Here is a 21,490-nt window from a genome sequence, read left to right as displayed (position 1 = left end):
CGTTTTGGGGTCATATTTTCGCTACCTAGGGGACAAATTTTAGCCACTTTGAGGACATATTTTAGTCACTTTGGAGACAAATTTTAGGCACTTTGGAGACAAATTTTAGCCACTTTGGGGACAAATTTTAGGCACTTTGAGGACATATTTTAGTCACTTTGGAGACAAATTTTAGGCACTTTGGGGACATATTTTAAGTACTTTGGAGACAAATTTTAGCCACTTTGGGGACATATTTTAGGCACTTTGGGGACATATTTTAGTCACTTTGGAGACAAATTTTAGGCACTTTGGGGACATATTTTAGGCACTTTGGAGACAAATTTTAGGCATTTTCGAAAATTATTTTAAGTACTTTGGGGGAAAATATTTTAGGCACTTTGGACACAAATTTTAGGCACTTTGGGGACATATTTTAGTCACTTTGGAGACAAATTTTAGCCACTTTGGGGACATATTTTAGGCATTTTCGGAAATTATTTTAAGTACTTTGGGGGAAAATATTTTAGGCACTTTGGACACAAATTTTAGCCACTTTGGGGACATACCAGGTATTATAAGTACTTTGGGGACTTCTTTTTAGGTACTTTGGGGATATATTTTAGGTAATTTGGAGACAAATTTCAGGTACTTTGAGGACATATGTTTGGTATTTTGGGGACATATTTTAGGTACTTTGGAGACATATTTTAGGTACTTTGGAGACAAATTTTACGCACTTTGGGGACATATTTTAAGTACTTTTGGGACAAATTTTAGGCACTTTGGGGACATATTTTAGGTACTTTGGAGACAAATTTTAGGCATTTTGGGGACATATTTTAAGTACTTTGGAGACAAATTTTAGGCATTTTCGAAAATTATTTTAAGTACTTTGGGGGAAAATATTTTAGGCACTTTGGACACAAATTTTAGGCACTTTGGGGACATATTTTAGTCACTTTGGAGACAAATTTTAGCCACTTTGGGGACATATTTTAGGCATTTTCGGAAATTATTTTAAGTACTTTGGGGGAAAATATTTTAGGCACTTTGGACACAAATTTTAGGCACTTTGGGGACATATTTAAGTCACTTTGGAGACAAATTTTAGCCACTTTGGGGACATATTTTAGTCACTTTGGAGACAAATTTTAGTCACTTTGGAGACAAATTTTAGGCACTTTGGGGACATATTTTAGGTACTTTGGAGACAAATTTTAGGCACTTTGGGGACATATTTTAGTCACTTTGGAGACAAATTTTAGCCACTTTGGGGACATATTTTAGGCACTTTGGAGACAAATTTTAGGCATTTTCGAAAATTATTTTAAGTACTTTGGGGGAAAATATTTTAGGCACTTTGGACACAAATTTTAGGCACTTTGGGGACATATTTTAGTCACTTTGGAGACAAATTTTAGCCACTTTGGGGACATATTTTAGGCATTTTCGGAAATTATTTTAAGTACTTTGGGGGAAAATATTTTAGGCACTTTGGACACAAATTTTAGCCACTTTGGGGACATACCAGGTATTATAAGTACTTTGGGGACTTCTTTTTAGGTACTTTGGGGATATATTTTAGGTAATTTGGAGACAAATTTCAGGTACTTTGAGGACATATGTTTGGTATTTTGGGGACATATTTTAGGTACTTTGGAGACATATTTTAGGTACTTTGGAGACATATTTTCAAGCACATTGGAAGTACTTTCTGAGCATGATTTTAGGTACTTTTGGGACATAATGTTGGGAAACTTTGGGGACATTCTTTTAGGTAATTTGGGCATATGTTTTTGGTACTTTGGAGTCTTTAAGCATCGTTAAAGGCACTTTTGGCACACTTTTGGGGACATTTTTTTAGGTTCTTTAGGTTGTATTGTAAGTACTTACGGAGCATGATTTTAGGTTCTTTTAATAAGATCACAGGATGACAGATATACCCCAAATATACCTCAAATTTTCCCAAAACGTTAAACCAGTCCTATTTTTTTGTTTCTTTTATCAACCAACCATTACCCAGGTCTCCTAGAGTGTGCCAGAGTAGACTTCCATGCAGGTATAACAATTTACAGCTTCTCAATAATACATCAATGTTGATGGATACTGGTACATTGTACCTCGCAAAGGGAGGTCAGTCTAAGAAAAACAGAATATATATATATCTCTGTACAATTAATATCTGTGGCACCAATGTATCTTTATTACCAATACACAAAGACACACAGACACAATAGATATGATAAATAAAATAACAAACAATCATTCAGCATGTAGTATATAATTTATTTTGTTAATTGTACATTTATCCATCTACAAATTTAATCAACAATTCCAGCCATGATCTTATCAACTTTATCATGGTATTAGGAATTCGTAACAGAAAACCTTGGAAGATATATCATTTTCAAAACAGCAACTGTATACAAATTAAGAGACTGCATACATCCATCATTGAACCTATATATAATGTGTCTGTACATGAATTTGAGCTTTCCTCTGACCTTCACCTTAAAATAAGTCTAGACCCAGGGGAGCTAATTATTATACATTTACAACATGCCAGCCAAATTCTAGTTGACTTTTGACAAACTAATATCTTAAAACTGCACACTTTAAACTGTTGACTTAATGAGCAATAATTTTCCTGATAATTTGTGTTTCAATTAAGAATCCTAAATCGGTTGCTTCTTTTCCAGATACAGAGGATCAGAATGCCTTTTAACATTAAAGTTGAGTATTAATGATGTTTATTTATACAATTATAATGATTCAATTGCACTGGAATCTCTCTGTTTGCTAGTTTGCTAGATTCCTGAAAACATTTACCATCAACTGTGGAATGCATTGTGCATAATCTTGTTTATTTCTCAAAAACAAAACAAACAAATATTTGATAATCATGACAAACATTTCCAATATTGTCATCATTATCTGAATTAAAATACATTTCATATGAAAAGACAAAAAAATGTTCTTAAATACATATAGACAAAACAAATATACATATAATTCAAATTGTACCTATATATTGCACATCTCATTGAAATAGCACAATCGTGTAGGAAATTAATTTTCAAGACTAAGAAAATGCACTTATAGACCTCTGTATGACATCATTATAACTAGATTATTGTATAAATATTTATTTCTTTTAGGTTGTCTGTCTGGATTTTTTTAAAACCCTTCTTAATGTTTAATTGCAGTTAAACTTTATTTTCTTTCTAAACCAAGATATTACCAGCAATTAGACCACTTAGGTTTTATTTGTACTGTTTCATGTCCTATCAACAGCTGTTGTCATTAAGGACCGCCGCCCATGTGTAAGCAGCATATACCTGCAGTGAATGTGTGTTTTGGAGGCTGTGTTATGTTTGTGTTCGTCTCCTGGTGATAGTGCAGAACTGACGCTGACTTTATAGTGCTATCTCACTGAATCATATACTATGGAAGGCCACCTCCAAAACAGGTTTTATTGTATACAGTATACAGTATTTATCATTTCTTGGGACTAAAAGAAAAAACTTACTTTTGAAATGCAGGATGATTATTGGAAGCTTAAATAAATGTCTCAAGGTGTAGCCCTGTGAACTTTCCACACAGAATATATAATTGTAGCATTCTATAGCATATTATCAAATAAATGTCTTTCACACTTATGATTACAATAAAACTTAAATAACTGCAGTTAGTATGCATATCATCTACTCATGATACAAACAAAATTTACACAGAACCTTCCTCACATTGCTTAAATTTACTCTCTCTCCAAAACACATATAGAGCATATTATCAACTTACACATTCTCACAGAAATAGAGTTTACAACAGTAAAATGTCAAAATTTCTACATTCACACGATGATTTCAGTGATTGAAATGAATGAATTGATGAGCAATCTATATACCCTTTATTAAAGGCCCATTGTTCAGATTATATTTCTACATGTACAGATGTGTATCAGAGGTCAAACCTGTCTTGGTACAACCACCTGAATTATACGACTCCCTCTCATATGTAAACCTATTTCCCCCTCCTGATGTTATTTTGCATACTAGTTGCCGTAACCTAGATGAAGAGACCACCTCTCAAATGTGAACCTATTTTTGCTCCAAATGTTATTTACTATATATGTACTAGTAACTTTTACCTGTATAAAGAGACCACCTGTCATATGTGACCTGCAGCCTTCCTAGGAAGGTCACATGACAGTTTTGATTGATATGGATAACTTAAATTCTTATTCAGCAGTGACATCAAGCTACAGGCATAACACAAGAATTGTAATAGGAAAGGAAAAATGTAATGCGAAGACCACAACTTGAACCTAGGGACCCCTAAACTTTAAACAGGCGATTTAACCACAGACCCCCTATTAACTATAGAGGGACGCTCTAACTACGTACCCCAAAAATTTAGACGGATGGTCTAACAATTTGAGCTACCTCCCATTCGGTGTGCAGCCCAGTTCAGTTACACTACATTTTTCCCTCCTTCAACAAAGTTTTTAACCCCAACGACACATGAGACCCTATATCGCCTTCCATGGGTAGTTTAGTTGGGTGTCAAATGAAAATAGGAGAGGAAATATGCAACACCCTAACTGGGATTTGAGCCCAGGACTTTAGATGAACGCTCTAGCCATTTTCGCTACAAGTACCTGGCCGATGATCTTCAACCCAGTCCACTTTCTGCAACAGAATCATACAACCTGATCCATACCACAAGCGAAAATGGCAATTAATATGAAAGAACACAGTGATCAAAGCAACTGCTTGATGTATTATCGGTCCAGTCCATCCAGAATTGTAACTTCCTTAAACACACTTAAATCAGGACACAGATATGGGACAAATCCTGATGTGTCATCATTAATGTATTTGTCAGTTTGTGTATGCCATATGGTGTCGACCCTCTACATCATGAGTGCTGCAGTCACATGTATGCCTTGTGGAACACCAAAGACGGCGGACGAGAAAATATCACTGATTACAATCATTGTACACAAATACTTGTGATAGTTCGTCATGTTCATACGTCCTCTTTAGGAAATTGTCTGTCAACCTCAGCCCAGATATTGTCTGAAAATATAAAACAAGTGTATTATTATGTATAATTACATTTCTAAAATATCTTGTTTTCATTTCATCATTGAACTTGTCCATATGCCAAATTATATCTGAGATTTGGTTTATTTTGATTAACATCCAGGGTCATTTAAGGATGTGCCAGGTTTTGGATGTGGAGAAAAGCCGGAGTACTCCCCCCCCCCCCCCCTCCAAAAAAACCCCACCAGCCTACGGTCAGTACAAGGCAACTGTCCCATGGGTTTCAAACTCGAAACCCTGAGGTGGAGGGCTAGTGATAAAGTGTTGGGACACCTATCTGAGATAACAAATTTGACAATTAAGTAGCAAAGTAAACTGTGACATCACACTGTCGTATGAGACAGTACCAATTATCGTCTACAATATAGTTGGTACAAGTCAACAAAAAGATTATGTTTGTTAGTTAATTTTTGTGTGACGATAAAGTAATATCTGAATTAAGCAAAACGTTTCAGACAACAAAAATTTCCCGTTAACAAATGAATTCTTCTCAAGTCAAATGACAGAAAATTAAGGAAAGAAGGGACACAACTCTAACAGCCTAGGCAAACAATATTGTAATCTCAGCTCTATGAAACTCCTACAGCACAGTGTAACATTTCTAAACTGACTCCTGTCTTATAAGTTTCTCTGTCTACAGCAGTTTGGTTTGGTTTATTTTGTTTAATGTCCTATTAACAGCCAAGGTCATTTAAGGAAGTGCCTGGTATTGGAGGTGGAGGAAAGGCGGAGTACCCGGAGAAAAACCATGGCCTGCGGTCAGTTACCAGGCAAATGCCCCATATAGGTTTCGAACTTGCAACCCAGAGGTGGAGGGCTAGTGATAAAGTGTCGGGACACCTTAACCACTCAGCTAACGTGGCCCAGTATGATTAAGTACTTAAACATATACCTATTGCTAAAGATGCATGTCATGAAATACAAAAACAGTTGAACCTTCATCTGTTTATGCATGACCATGTACCAGTGTGAATTTTGTCTTAAAATATTTTCTGCATAATAACAACTTCTTTTTATGGAACATTCAAAAAATCATCAACATATGTGCATGTATTGTGATTAATTTAATAACAAAAGAATAAAGAACAAAGGCACAGCTTAACATTATTTTTTCTAACATTTTCAAAACCTGCTTTAGATATTTTAGCATTACAACTATAAAGCTGATATCAAATACTCTCTGTTACAGCCTTTTACTGCGCTTTATTATATCTACTTATAACAGATGCAATATTTATGTCTTCAAAAAAGCCCTCCCTTATTGTAAAAGTCTGGTACAGGTAATTATCCTCAAATAAGCCCCCTCGCTTAGTGTAAAAATCTGGTACGGGTAATTATCCTCAAATAAGCCCCCTCGCTTAGTGTAAAAGTCTGGTACAGGTAATTATTCTTAAACAAGAGGCCCATGGGCCTTAACGGTCATCTGACTCAAAATTAAAGACCCTTATACTATTGTAGTATGCATTCTCTGTAGAGAGTAAAGTGGCACTGTTGGCCATGGCGGCCATCTTGGATTTCTGACCGACCTGAAAAATAACAACACTTGGTCAAGACCATCTCAGGATCATTTCTGGTAAGTTAGTCACTGATGGACTTTGAGAAGAAGTTTTAAATAGGTGTTGTTAAAGAAGAACCATGATTGCACAATCATGTTACAAAATGGCCACTGTGGCTGCCATGTCAAAGTTTTTACGAGGCCGAAAAATAAAAACACTTTGTTGGCTCTCCTTCCTTAACATCCACACCAATTTCCAGCTCAATGGCACCAGTAGAACTGGGGAAGAAGTTTAAAATGTGTTTTTCAAGATGGCTGCCATGGTGGCCATCTTGGATTTCTGACTGCCCCGATAAATAACACTTGGCCAGGACCATCTCAGGATCATTTCCGGTACGTAAGAGCAGAATCACACTGGTGGAATTTGAGAAGAAGTTTTAAATAGGTGTAGTTAAGGAAGAACCATGATTGTGCAATCATGTTACAAAATAGCCACCATGGCTGCCATGTTGAAGTTTTTATGGGGGCCGAAAAATAACAACACTTTGTTGCCTCTCCTTCCTTAACATCCTCACCAATTTCCAGTTCAATGGCACCAGTGGAACTGGAGAAGAAGTTTAAAATGTGTTTTTCAAGATGGCTGCCATGGCGGCCATCTTGAAATTTCTGACCGACCTGAAAAATAGCAACACTTGGTCAGGACCATCTCAGGATCATTTCTGGTAAGTTAGAGCTGAATCCCACTGATGGTATTCGAGAAGAAGTTTGAAATATGTGTTGTTCAGAAGAACCATGATTGCGCAATCATGTTACAAAATGGCTGCCGTGGCTGCCATGTCAAAGTTTTTACGAAGCCGAAAAATAACAACACTTTATTGACTCTCCCTCCTTAACATCCTCACCAACTTCCAGCTCAATCGCACCAGTGGAACTGGAGAAGAAGTTTAAAATGTGTTTTTCAAGATGGTTGCCATGGCGGCCATCTTGGATTTCTGAATGACCTGAAAAATAACAACACTTGGTCAGGACCATCTCAGGATCATTTTTGGTAAGTAAGAACTGAATCCCACTATTGGAATTTGAGAAGAAGTTTCAAATAGGTGTTGTTCAGAAGAACCGTGATTGCGCAATCATGTTACAAAATGGCCGACCTGGCTGCCATGTCAAAGTTTTTACGAGGCCGAAAAATAAAAACACTTTGTTGGCTCTCCCTCCTTAACATCCTAAACAATTTCCAACTCAATGGCACCAGTGGAACTGGAGAAGAAGTTTAAAATGTGTTTTTCAAGATGGTTGCCATGGCGGCCATCTTGAATATCTGACCGACCTGAAAAATAACAACACTTGGTCGGGATCATCTCAGGATCATTTCAGGCAAGTTTCAGCTCAATAGCACTGGTGGAACTCGAGAAGAAGTTTCAAATGTGTTTTCAAAATGGCGGCTGTGGCGGCCATCTTGGATTTCAGACCGACCCGAAAAATAACAACACTTGGTCGGGACCATCCCAGCATCATTTCAGGCAAGTTTCAGCTCAATCCCACTGGTGGAACTTGAGAAGAAGTTTGAAATGTGAAAAGTTTACGCACGGCGGACGGCGAACGGCGGACGGCGCACGACGACGGACGAAACATGATGACTATAGGTCATCCTGACCCTTCGGGTCAGATGACCTAATAAGCCCCCTCGCTTAGTGTAAAAGTTAAGCATTAAAGTTTGGGTTTGGGAAGGGCGTATTTCTGAACCACTTTTCAATTACTATTATAAAATTGATTAATTGATTCTGCAAAAATAGAGAAGGGGCTTATTTGAGGGCAGGGCTTTTTGCAGATAAATATGGTAATATGTATTGTAAATTCACAATAGTTTTGGGGTATTACCTGGAGACCTGGAATAGTGGCTATCAGTGTGAGAGTCAGGTCCATGTGTTCATTCTGAGGAAGTTTGCCAAGTTGTCGACCTGAAATTCCACACCAGACCAAGCCAGCCGACGAGTTGTTTTGTAGTACTAAGGTCAAGTCCATAGTCCTCTCACTGTAACAAGGGAGATAATCTAATTTGCTATATGGGCATGTAATGTACTTGTATTAAAAATCAAGTTAATTTTTGTCTCCAATGATTTTCTCCTACAAATCACATCCATATACAATGCATCACAACCTGCTGAGGGTCTTGAATTCTTAAATTCTCTAAAACATTTTATATTTAAACAAGAGGCCCAGGGGCCTTAACGGTCATCTGACTCTAAATTAAAACCCTTATATTATTGTAGTATGCATTCTCTGTAGCAAGTATATAGTGGCACTGTTGGCCATGGTGTCCATCTTGGATATCTGACCGACCCAATAAATAATAACACTTGGTCTGGACCATCTAAGGATCATTTCTGGTAAGTTAGAGCTGAATCCCACCGGTGGAATTTGAGAAGAAGTTTGAAATAGGTGTTGTTCAGGAAAACCATGATTGCGCAATCATGTTACAAAATGGCCGTCATTGCTGCCATGCCAAAGTTTTTACATGGCCGAAAAAATAACAACACTTTGTTGGCACTCCTTCCTTAACATCCTCACCAATTTCGAGCTCAATGGCACCAGTGGAACTGGAGAAGAAGTTTAAAATGTGTTTTTTAAGATGGCGGATATGGCGGCCATCTTGCATTTCAGACCAATCTAAAAAATAACAACACTTGGTCGGGATCATCTCAGGAACATTTCAGGCAAGTTTCAGCCCAACAGCACTGGTGGAATTTGAGAAGAAGTTTAAAATGTGTTTTTGAAGATGGTGGTTATGGTGGCCATCTTGGATTTCGGACCGACCCGAAAAATAACATCACTTGGTCGGGATCATATCAGGATCATTTCAGGCAAGTTTCAGCTCTATAGCACTGGTGGAGCCAGAGAAGAAGTTTAAAATGTGTTTTCAAAATGGCGGCTATGGGGGCCATCTTGGATTTCAGACCGACCCGAAAAATAACAACACTTGGTCGGCATCATATCAGGATCATTTCAGGCAAGTTTCAGCTCAATAGCACTGCTGGAACTTGAGAAGAAGTTTAAAATGTGTTTTTCAAGATGGCGGCTATGGCGGCCATCTTGGATTTCGGACCGACCCGAAAAATAACAACACTTGGTCACGATCATATCAGGATCATTTCAGGCAAGTTTCAGCTCAATAGCACTGTTGAAACCTGAGAAGAAGTTTAAAATGTGTTTTCGAAATGGCAGCTATGGCGGCCATCTTGGATTTCGGACCGACCCGAAAAATAACAACACTTGGTCGGGATCATATCAGGATCATTTCAGGCAAGTTTCAGCTCAATAGCACTGGTGGAACTTGAGAAGAAGTTTAAAATGTGTTTTTCAAGATGGCGGCTATTGCGGCCATCTTGGATTTAGGACCGACCCGAAAAATAACAACACCTGGTCGGGATCATCTCAGGATCATTTCTGGCAAGTTTCAGCCCAACAGCACTGGTGGAACTTGAGAAGAAGTTTAAAATAAGTTTTTCAAGATGGCGGCTATGGCGGCCATCTTGGATTTCGGACTGACCCGAAAAATAACAACACTTGGTCGGGATCATATCAGGATCATTTCAGGCCAGTTTCAGCTCAATAGCACTGGTGGAACTTGAGAAGAAGTTTAAAATGTGTTTTTCAAGATGGCGGCTATGGCGGCCATCTTGGATTTCGGACCGACCCAAAAAATAACAACACTTGGTCGGGATCATATCAGGATCATTTCAGGCAAGTTTCAGCTCAATAGCACTGGTGGAACTTGAGAAGAAGTTTAAAATGTGTTTTTCAAGATGGCGGCTATGGCGGCCATCTTGGATTTCGGACCGACCCGAAAAATAACAACACTTGGTCGGGATCATCTCAGGATCATTTCAGGCAAGTTTCAGCTCAAAAGCACTGGTGGAACTTGAGAAGAAGTTTAAAATGTGTTTTTCAAGATGGCGGCTATGGCGGCCATCTTGGATTTTGGACCGACCCGAAAAATAACAACACTTGGTCGGGATCATCTCAGGATCATTTCTGGCAAGTTTCAGCCCAACAGCACTGGTGGAACTTGAGAAGAAGTTTAAAATGTGTTTTCAAAATGGCGGCTATGGCGGCCATCTTGGATTTCGGACTGACCCGAAAAATAACAACACTTGGTCAGGACCATCTCAGGATCATTTCAGGCAAGTTTCAGCTTAATCCCACTGGTGGAACTTGAGAAGAAGATTGAAATGTGAAAAGTTTACGCACGGCGCACGGCGCACGGCGCACGACGCACAACGCACGGCGCACGGCGCACGACGATGGACGAAGCATGATGACTATAGGTCATCCTGACCCTTCGGGTCAGATGACCTAAAAAGAATGATCACAGTTTTTTGGGTTTTTTTTTTTTGTGGATAAGAAATTCCTTCCTTCTGTTCTGACACTCATGAATATCCATTTTAGAAAGGCCCTCAAAATCAAATTTCAAAATAATTCTTAACAATATTAATTGAAATATTTTAAGACAATTTGATGATGTATTTGGACATTTGAAATTTTCACAAGAACTGATGACAATGACACAGCTGACAGGTATATGTAAACAAGAATGGTACATGTTGTATTCAACAAATATTGATAAGTTTTTTTGTGATTTTGTAGATAAGAAATTTGATGCAAATTAGAATCAAAAAGCCTGCATATAAACATTTTTAGGTTAGAATGCTTTAAGACGATTGTCCCCCTCATAAAATAACAGCCATTTCCTACTGTTGGGAATATTTAATTCTCTTTAACTCGATTATTCTGTAGGGTGTTTACCTAGTGGCCTATAAGCCCGAGATCCATATCCAAAAAATTGTGCAAACAATTCACTAATTATGGCAAACAGCCCTAAGGTTTCAGAAATTTTCATGATTGAAATGACATATGACTTGGCCGAGGCAAAGACAACTGCAAATTATCCAAAAGCACACATAGCACGAAAAAACATCGCTGCAATAATTTTTTCCCCTTTTGAGAAAACCCAGATAATTCATAAATCAGTTTAAATTAACTTTAATCCTGATGAATGTGTGGTGATCTGCCAGACAAAACGAGTTAATGTCCCTGGTGACATTACTCAGTTGTTCGACCAGGTGTGCACACCCAAATAACTTCCAACGTGCATCCAGTTTGATTACCACGGTAGTTTTTCATTTACGCGGCCCACAGTACATGTGGGCTTCGATGACAGAGCTTTAGTGTGGCCATACAAGACACATAAAGTATGTTCCGTTTACACAGATTGAATTACCGCAACATAGATAAATGGCTACCGTGACTGAAACATTACAAATCAATAGTAATTGAAGATATCCTTCGATCAATACTGATTTCACCAAACACAAGTCACATAAACTAAATTACGGCCCGATACCCACATGGTGTACATGTTTTAAACACTTTCATAGTTGTTGTGAAGTTAGGTTAATTTAATTTCTTAAACTGATTTTCCAGCTTTGAAAGTAACTGGGAGATTTGAGATAAATGCCAAGACCAATGTGTCAACACATCGTAAAGCATGGAGGATATATGGACCTACAGTACCAACATATGAAATCTAAGAAAGAGATCTCGAAAGAACTTTCCGGGAAATAGCAATAACATTCTTCAACTGTCAAAATCCAAGATGGCTGCCTTATAATTGGCCATTTTGTTTTCCCTATCATACTTATAACTGAACAGGCATAACAAGAAACAAAGAGGAACATTAACTGAAGTTTGAGAAATTCAAATATCCTTCCAGGACTTTTCAAGAAATAATAACAAACTGTTAAAATCCAAGATGGCTGGCTTATAATCGGCCATTTTGTTTTTCCTGTCAGACTCAAAACTGATTGAGTACAACTAGGGACCTGAGGAGGAGTATGATGTAAAGTTAGAGAAATATTCCTCCAGTTCTTGTCGAGAAATAATGATAACAAGGTTTGTTCACAGACATACGACAGAAGAAGGGACATTCAAGGTATTGTTCACAGACATACGACAGAAGAAGGGACATTCAAGGTATGACAGAATGACAGAATAAGGACATAGGGTCATTTGAACAGCACACCATCAAACATCTCTCTCCATAAAATGATTATTAAAAACATTTTATAAAAATTATTTCCTTTTTTGTCATTAAAAAAAAATTATTTTTATTTCCTTTTTAGTCGTTAAACAAAATTTTTTTTTAGTTCAATTTTTGTAAAAAAAAATTTAACAATTTCTATCACTGAGGAAAAGGCCGAATAAGCCTGTTCTGTTCATTGAAAAATTTTGAAATAAGTAATGTTCACAAGATCTACATGTGGAATTAAAAGAAGGTATCTCAGATTGATAAGAAAAAGTACAGATGCTATAAAGATCATTATTATTTTAATCTACATTTGATTCTTGACAGTTCGTGTGTTTACTCACCAGCAATTGGTAATTCGACAAACGACATTAAATGTAACCTCAAGTTGTACGGTATCCGGCACTGACTCCACTGTCACCCGGATATCTCCGTAGCCTGGGGCCTAGAGATATACATAACATAATGTCTATAGCATCAGGCATATGACAACAAAATCATGCAAATTGAATCTAAATTTTTATCTTTTGATATTTCATATAAAGTTTTCAACTTAGGTTGAAAAGTACTTTGAAACATTAAATTATATATGGACTTATATAACGCAGTATGTTAGAATGAGTTAGCCATTTTAAGTATTTTACAACACATGAAAATCATTCATTAATTTCATAATGCAGGATTTAAAGGGGCTAACTAGAGTTTCAATGGCACCTGGTTTAGCCTGCATATGGACATCTCAAAATATATATGTCATCAGAATGTCTATCTGATGAATAATTTCTACTGACAAAATGATTGCAGCATTTCTGAATAAGTAATTGTCTTTTTTGTTTTTAGATATATGTGCATGATTTAAATACACATTCACATCCTTTATATGTAAAGAAATTCTTCTGTTTCAAAACAGCTAGGACACAATGCATACTTGATCTGGTTTTGAGATGCTCCCTAAACCTATCTGTTAGACTCCATGACTTACAACTCTCTGTAGCTGACTGGTTTGGAGACGACCCCTTTCTCCCATATTGGTTTTCCAGACAATGTCTAGTTTGCCGATATTTGTGACACCCTTGAGGATCTTGCTGTCTCGTGTTCCGTCCTGTTTCGGTGAGAGACAGTACAGGTATTGTCGCGTATCCATTGGATTGAGATAGTTTACCTTTCCAAACACTAGATCAGGGCTAGAATCACATACAAAAATAACAACATTAAACATTAGGGAATTTCTTCCTTCCTTCTGTTCCGACACCAATGAATATCTATTTTAGAATGGTTCTCAAAAATTAAATTTCAAAATACTTCTTAAGAATATTAATTGAAATATTTTAAGATAATCTGATGAAACATTTGGAAGTTTGAAATGTTCACAAGAAATGATGACAATGACACAGCTGACTGGTATATGTAAACAAGAGGCCCAAGGGCCTTAACGGTCATCTGACTCTAAATTAAAGACCCTTATACTATTGTAGTATGCGTTCTCTGTAGCAGGTATAGTGGCACTGTGGGCCATGATGGCCATCTTGGAATTTGGATCAAACCGAAAAAATAACAACAACACTTGATCAAGACTCAGGATCATTTCTGGTAAGTTAGAGCTGAATCCCACAGGTGGAATTTGAGAAGAAGTTTTAAATAGGTGTTGTTAAGGAAGAACCATGATTGCGCAATCATGTTACAAAATGGTCGCTGTGGCTGCCATGTCAAAGTTTTTACGAAGCCGAAAAATAACAACACTTTGTTGGCTGACCTGAAAAATAACAACACTTCCTCAGGACCATCCCAGGATCATTTCAGGCAAGTTTCAGCTCAATCTCACCAGTGGAACTTGAGAAGAAGTTTCAAATGTGTTTTCAAAATGGCGGCTGTGGCGGCCATCTTGGATTTCAGACTGACCCGAAAAATAACAACACTTGGTCAGGACCATCCCAGCATCATTTCAGGCAGGTTGCAGTTCAATCCCACTGATGGAATTTGAGAAGAAGTTTTAAATAGGTGTTGTTTAGAAGAACCATGATTGCGCAATCACTTTACAAAATGGCCGCCATGGCTGCCATGTCAAAGTTTTTACGGGGTCGAAAAATAACAACACTTTGTTGGCTTTCCTTCCTTAACATCCTCACCAATTTCCAGCTCAATGGCACCAGTGGAACTGGAGAAGAATTTTAAAATGTGTTTTTCAAGATGGTTGCCATGGCGGCCATCTTGGATTTCTGACCGACCCGAAAATTAACAACACTTGGTCAGGACCATCCCAGCATCATTTCAGGCAAGTTGCAGCTCAATCCCACTGATGGAATTTGAGAAGAAGTTTTAAATAGGTGTTGTTTAGAAGAACCATGATTGCGCAATCACTTTTCAAAATGGCCGCCATGGCTGCCATGTCAAAGTTTTTACGGGGTCGAAAAATAACAACACTTTGTTGGCTCTCCTTCCTTAACATCCTCACCAATTTCCAGCTCAATGGCACCAGTGGAACTGGAGAAGAAGTTTAAAATGTGTTTTTCAAGATGGTTGCTATGGCGGCCATCTTGGATTTCTGACCGACCCGAAAAATAACAACACTTGGTCAGGACCATCCCAGCATCATTTCAGGCAAGTTGCAGCTCAATCCCACTGATGGAATTTGAGAAGAAGTTTTAAATAGGTGTTGTTTAGAAGAACCATGATTGCGCAATCACTTTTCAAAATGGCCGCCATGGCTGCCATGTCAAAGTTTTTACGGGGCCAAAAAATAACAACACTTTGTTGGCTCTCCTTCTTTAACATCCTCACCAATTTCCAGCTCAATGGCACCAGTGGAACTGGAGCGGAAGTTTAAAATGTGTTTTTCAAGATGGTTGCCATGGCGGCCATCTTGGATTTCTGACCGACCTGAAAAATAACAACACTTCCTCAGGACCATCCCAGGATCATTTCAGGCAAGTTTCAGCTCAATCTCACCAGTGGAACTGGAGAAGAAGTTTAAAATGTGTTTTTCAAGATGGTTGCCATGGCGGCCATCTTGAATATCTGACCGACCTGAAAAATAACAACACTTCCTCAGGACCATCCCAGGATCATTTCAGGCAAGTTTCAGCTCAATCTCACCAGTGGAACTTGAGAAGAAGTTTCAAATGTGTTTTCAAAATGGCGGCTGTGGCGGCCATCTTGGATTTCAGACTGACCCGAAAAATAACAACACTTGGTCAGGACCATCCCAGCATCATTTCAGGCAAGTTTCAACTCAATCCCACTGATGGAACTTGAGAAGAAGTTTGAAATGTGAAAAGTTTACGCACGGCGGACGGCGGACGGCGCACAACGCACGGCGCACGGCGGACGGCGCACGGCGCACGACGACGGACGAAGCATGATGACTATAGGTCATCCTGACCCTTCGGGTCAGATGACCTAACAAGAAAGGTACACATGAATTGATGACTATGTGAAAGGTGCAATCGTATAAGGGAGACAACTTTTATAAACATCAACTACTGACTATATTACCATTCAGTTCACTATATAATCATCAAATTCATTAAGGCTCCCATCCCCCATAGTAAATGTTTAGTAATAAACTATAGGGAGTGCTTATTAACTTTTGTGAACCTTATTGAAAAAATTTATGATTCTGCCAAAATGAATAATGGTGCTATGTGGGGAGGGGCTTATTTGTGGATTTAAATATAGTATTTTTGGTAATTCAAATATTTAGCAACTGAATTAATAAATATGACTTTGGGTAAGTTAACAAAATCGATTTTATTTTAACCGACAAAATTGCACCAATTTTTTCCATGAAAATATGAGACTAATTTTTCATAACACATACAAAATTTTTAGATGAAGTTTATAAACATATGATATATTGTTCGACTTACCACTCCTTGCCGTCAAGATTGTTGAGTTCGTCGGCACTGTACTGTGTGGATGGATCAAGACTTACATGTTCCATGTAAATAGGCTGAGGGGTAATATTCTGAATCTGAGCCTCCAGGTACACTTCATCAGACTGTAAAAACAAGGCATGATCAGCTTGATTCAATAATTCTATAAATAACATAATTCTAAAAATAACATTTTTGGAAACCCCCCAGAGTTAAATATAGATATATGTTTATAAATATGTATTTTATCACAATTACCATTGTGGTTATGTACACTACAATATCATAAATAATTAACTATTTAAAAAAATCAATATTTCAATAATTCAAATTCATATTTTACAATATTTGCAACAAAATAATAGTTGTTAGAATAATCAGTGAAGTGGCTATAGCATGAGTACAGCTCAAAAAAAATCCTCAAAATTTTTCACATTTATGAAGTATGCAAGATAAACATTTAGTATTGTACTTCAAACTTATATTTATGTTTTTTGGAAATCAAAATACCCTGAATGACATCAAGAAAACAATTTAACATGTTATTATTTTCTTACATATTTTAAAAGATAATGATTCTCAAAAATATCTTTACAATGGTTTTAATAAACCTCCCTTTCAAGACTCAAATCTAAATACCGTTAAGTATTTCTGCCAACAGTTGACTTTTGATTTAATAAAACACCCCACATACATAAGTACTATATAATTCAAATGATTAAATTTGTAAATGAAAGCTTCCTTTATTAAATATACTGTATAGTTGTTAATTTTGGTGGTGAATTTATTATTCACTATATTTGTGGTCATTGAATACAGTGTGAAAATACTGCACAATGTTTACAAGGCATATGTTTGTCTGAAATTTTAATAACCGTATAGTAGGTCTAACTTGGACAATCATGAAATATCAGCCCCGCAAAATTAAACAACTTTACAGTATACTGAATATGTATAAAATTTAGGTTTCCTTCATTTATGGAGTACAGTGTATATATATATATATAAATATACTAGGAACTGAAGCGTGCAGAATAGGGACTCGGCGTGAGAAGGGCCACAAGGGCAGGCCTATGATAGGATTTAATTAGGCTGATTTTCCACCATCTTCATTGAGAAGGGCCACAGGGCAGGCCTATGACGGGAAATTAGGCTGGTTTTTCACCATCTTGATTGCTGACTTGCATATTTTGTAATCATTATAATAAATAAATATCCATTACACATTTTGGAAATTAAAGTCATCTTAGATTTTAATTCTCATGTCGAATTACTCCATGACTTTTTCTATTTGCAAAATATCGTATTTATCCCCAAATAAATAATCCCCTTCCCTTAGTGTAAAAAAGTTTAGTATTTAAGTTTGGGAGCAGGTTTATTTGGAAACCACTATTTAGCTATTTTAAAATCAATGATTCTGCAAAAATGAAGAAGGGGGTTTATTTGTGGTTAAAAACGGCAATGGAATAAAGTTGTAGATATTTTTTTCCTTCCTGAGGATGTTATACACTAACTTTACTCATCCTAGATACTCCAGGGGCTATGAGCCAACAATAAATTTTATTTCCTCTGTGACCTTTATGAAATGTATTTGTCTTCAGGATCAATTCCTATTTCATTAACTTTAAACAATTAAGTCCTTCAAACTTTCTACTAAGATTGAATTTCACAAAATTAAGCTTAAAGAAACTCAACAAAAACATAATTAAATGTTTAACTTTCATAATTAGAGTTATAATCCTCTTGTCCTACAGAGCCCACTGTGGCATCTCAAATTTTGCATTATTTAAATATCTTGTGTGATTAATGAGTTTATATATTCTTGTGACTTTTATTCAGAATTTGTTATGTGTAACAATTTAAAAAACAATTCAAAACAGTTTATTCATGATCTCATTTTTGTTTTAATATACAGTAAAACTCACTTGTGTCGAACACGGTTGAATCGAATACATCGGATGAGTCGAACGTTTCGTTCGGTCCCGATTTTTTCCCTTCTTTATCTTAGTAAATTAAGCACGGATGACTCGAACACTGTTGAATCGAATACTGCGGTTGTGTCGAATATATTTTGTGGTCCCTCCCTTCTAAACTATACCAAAATTTCCATTTTTGTGTCGAACATCGAGGCGTCATGCTGTCTCGGGTAAAATTTGCTGGCCTCGCCTGATTGACCGAGTGTGACCGATCAGCCGTAACGGTGTTACCAGAGCCTATTGTTAGTTTCCGGCTGTCGGTTACGCATCATCCCATTGTTTATACAGGTGCTCAGGTGAAGTAAAACATTCAGGTATACATAACTATGAATAAAATGTGCACGTTTTCGTCTACAAACCAATATGTGTTCTGTTTACTGTTTTGATGCACACGGCCGCCGAAAAAAATAAGGAAAAAGTAAACGATAAATTACATATCTTCCATCGAAAAATGCAAAGAAAAAATACCTGTCTGTCATTGATTTATTTATATATGCCTAAATTCTGAATACGACGATGAAATAGTAACAATGATATGCGGGATGTTTTTACTCTGTTCAAAAGATTGTGGCAATGCATGATTATGTAGCCGATAAACACTGACCGCGGCCTTCACCTTTGATACAAAATCAGCACGCGTACGGTCGATCAATTTTCCCGGACTGTTTATTGTTTAATATTGTTAAATTGGAGAACAATATAAACGGATTTTAAGATAAATAATATGAGTACAATATATACATGTACATTTATATTCTTATAATGTATGTAACGTTTCATAGAATATTAAGCTGCCATTTACGACTCCCGTGTGTAAATCGTGTCTATGTCAAAGACTATTTTACGCATGAAGTTTGTTTTTATCTGTAACTGTGCACAATATTGTTTATTAGATAAAGGAATAATTGTTATCATGTACAATTAATCAATTTCTTTGTTATTATTTATTGCTTATTTTCGACTTTGTTATCATGCAAGCACTTGTTCTGCATACAACCGATGATAGTCGGGTATTTTGTCTCCGTATACAAACACGGATAAGTCGAACCATCGGATAAGTCGAATATTTTGTTTGGTCCCGTTGACTTCGACTTATCCGAGTTTTACTGTATATAAAGGCTGACAGGACTGTGGGGTCTGGTTTCACCAAAGAAAATTCTGCTGAATATTCAATATCAAATTTTCATTGTTGAAACCTGTAGGGAACAAAGTGCAATATTTCATGATGGAGACCAGGGGAGATAATCCAGGACAAGTTGGTATGAATGGTGACACTGCTGGGTAGTGGATGGAGTAATTTAAGGAAGATTTTTTTTCTTTATGTAACATTGTGTGATACTGCAAGATTCATAAATTCAATTTACTTACATCTTCAAAACTCCACAGGTCCTTATAAACAATGAAGATTATTTACAAGCATTGGAACCTAATTATTTTTTGTTCATGTCTCAATTAAGTTCATTATATTCTTGAAATGAATTCTTGTAGACAGAACTCTAACTGTAGTCAGTAATATGAAATTTAGCTATAGGCTGTGTCATGTAGGCCATAAACCAACTAAACCTAACTGAAACTTATATTTATAAACAACTTCACAATTTCTGCAAAATGATGAGAGACAATAACTGTATTCCAACATGGTCTTGCATCTAGTAATTTCAGCTTGATTTTCCATTAATGTAGCAGTATATTACCCTTTTTCTTCGATAATCTTTTTTTTTTTTTTTTATAAATATATGCACTTTGAGTATGATTTTCTTCAAATTGGTTATTAAAATTATTCTCTGTGCAGTTTGATAAATGTTTAAAGCCTGATAAATAATGCGTAATATGTTTGAAACAGATCAGCTGGCCAGAATAAGATAAAGAATCTGAAAAAAAATCTTGCAAGAAAACCTACATTACATCTTTAAGTGATTTTTTAACGACTGGAACATGTATGTGAAGGCCATAGGCATAGAGAACTCCAATTATTAGTTGACCTAAAAACAAAATCATTTTTCTAGAATACGAGGACGAAAAACCTACATTGTAAGTGCACTCTACTGTACTTTAACTAGGAGTGTAATGAAAAAATATCTCTGTGGAAATCAGATATACAATTTCTATATGTTTTCCAATTAATGAAAAATATTTCTGTAGGAGATCACTTAAAAAAAAAAAAAAAAAAATTGACACCGGAAAAAATGAATACTGAAAGCACTATGTAAGCTTAATCTGAAAATGAAATGAAATGCATGCAATGTGATCTACAGGTATCAAAAATCAATTTCCTCTGCGACCAAGCATTAAGTAAAGTCAACACAAACAAAGCAAAACAAGAAATAACACAGGGTTAGGACTGAAACACTTACGACATAATCCTGAATGAATACAACATTCGAATGAAATCAGGAAATTAAAAAAAAAATATTTGGTTAATTCACAAGGAAAATATAATTAAATTCAGCTGCAAAACATCACTGTACAGATAAATACACAGCATAGAACAGATGATTAAATTTTTTGCCAACATCACTCAACAGACAAAAACAGCTGACATATATACCATCAAAGCATCTGACATAATGAATTGTATATATTGCAAGCTATAAGTTTTTAATTTCAAACTCAAACCATTTTATAAATTAATAGCATATACAATACAAAGTATATAGCAGGCAATCTTGTATTCTCCATCTTCAAACAAACATCGATATCAAAACATACAAAATGCTACAACTGTTTGAGATCAAAGGGCTATAGTTTTGTGTTTACAGAACAAAGGGCTATAACTCTGTTTTTAGAGAACAAAGGGCTATTACAATTTATTGAAAATAAAGGACGAAAATTCTATTTATACAAAATAAAGGGCTATCAATTTGTGCTTGCAGAGCAAAGGGCTATAACTCTATTTACAGAGAACAATGGGCTATAACTCTGTTTAAGGAGAACAGCGGACTATATCTTTGTTTAAGGAGAATAAAGGGCAATAG

The 21,490-nt window shown here is 36.4% G+C and overlaps 1 protein-coding gene across 7 annotated transcripts in view; it reads right to left on the bottom strand.

The window, feature by feature from the left end:
• Nucleotides 1–3,494: 3,494 nt before the first annotated feature.
• The window catches only part of LOC117326091 (trafficking protein particle complex subunit 13-like), a 151,421-nt gene continuing 133,425 nt past the window's right edge, over nucleotides 3,495–21,490 (bottom strand). For 3 of the 7 annotated variants that reach the window (XM_033882703.1, XM_033882701.1, XM_033882706.1), the window contains exons 7-12: nucleotides 19,884–19,904; nucleotides 16,534–16,664; nucleotides 13,650–13,851; nucleotides 13,012–13,112; nucleotides 8,464–8,617; nucleotides 3,495–5,063 (exon numbers count right to left, since the gene is read on the bottom strand). In XM_033882703.1, the coding sequence (XP_033738594.1) occupies nucleotides 4,965–5,063; nucleotides 8,464–8,617; nucleotides 13,012–13,112; nucleotides 13,650–13,851; nucleotides 16,534–16,664; nucleotides 19,884–19,904 (708 nt within the window). In that variant the 3' untranslated portion in view covers nucleotides 3,495–4,964. Of the gene's footprint in view, nucleotides 5,064–8,463; nucleotides 8,618–13,011; nucleotides 13,113–13,649; nucleotides 13,852–16,533; nucleotides 16,665–19,883; nucleotides 19,905–20,869; nucleotides 20,879–21,490 lie in introns of all 7 variants that reach the window. The other 4 variants (XM_033882705.1, XM_033882702.1, XM_033882707.1 and 1 more) reach the window with 2 other exon arrangements.

Source organism: Pecten maximus, chromosome 4 (genome assembly GCF_902652985.1).
Source record: "Pecten maximus chromosome 4, xPecMax1.1, whole genome shotgun sequence".
Taxonomy (NCBI): Eukaryota; Metazoa; Mollusca; class Bivalvia; order Pectinida; family Pectinidae; genus Pecten; species Pecten maximus.
The sequence above is the reverse complement of the archived record's forward strand: the minus strand, read 5'-3'. Positions and strand labels throughout refer to the sequence as shown.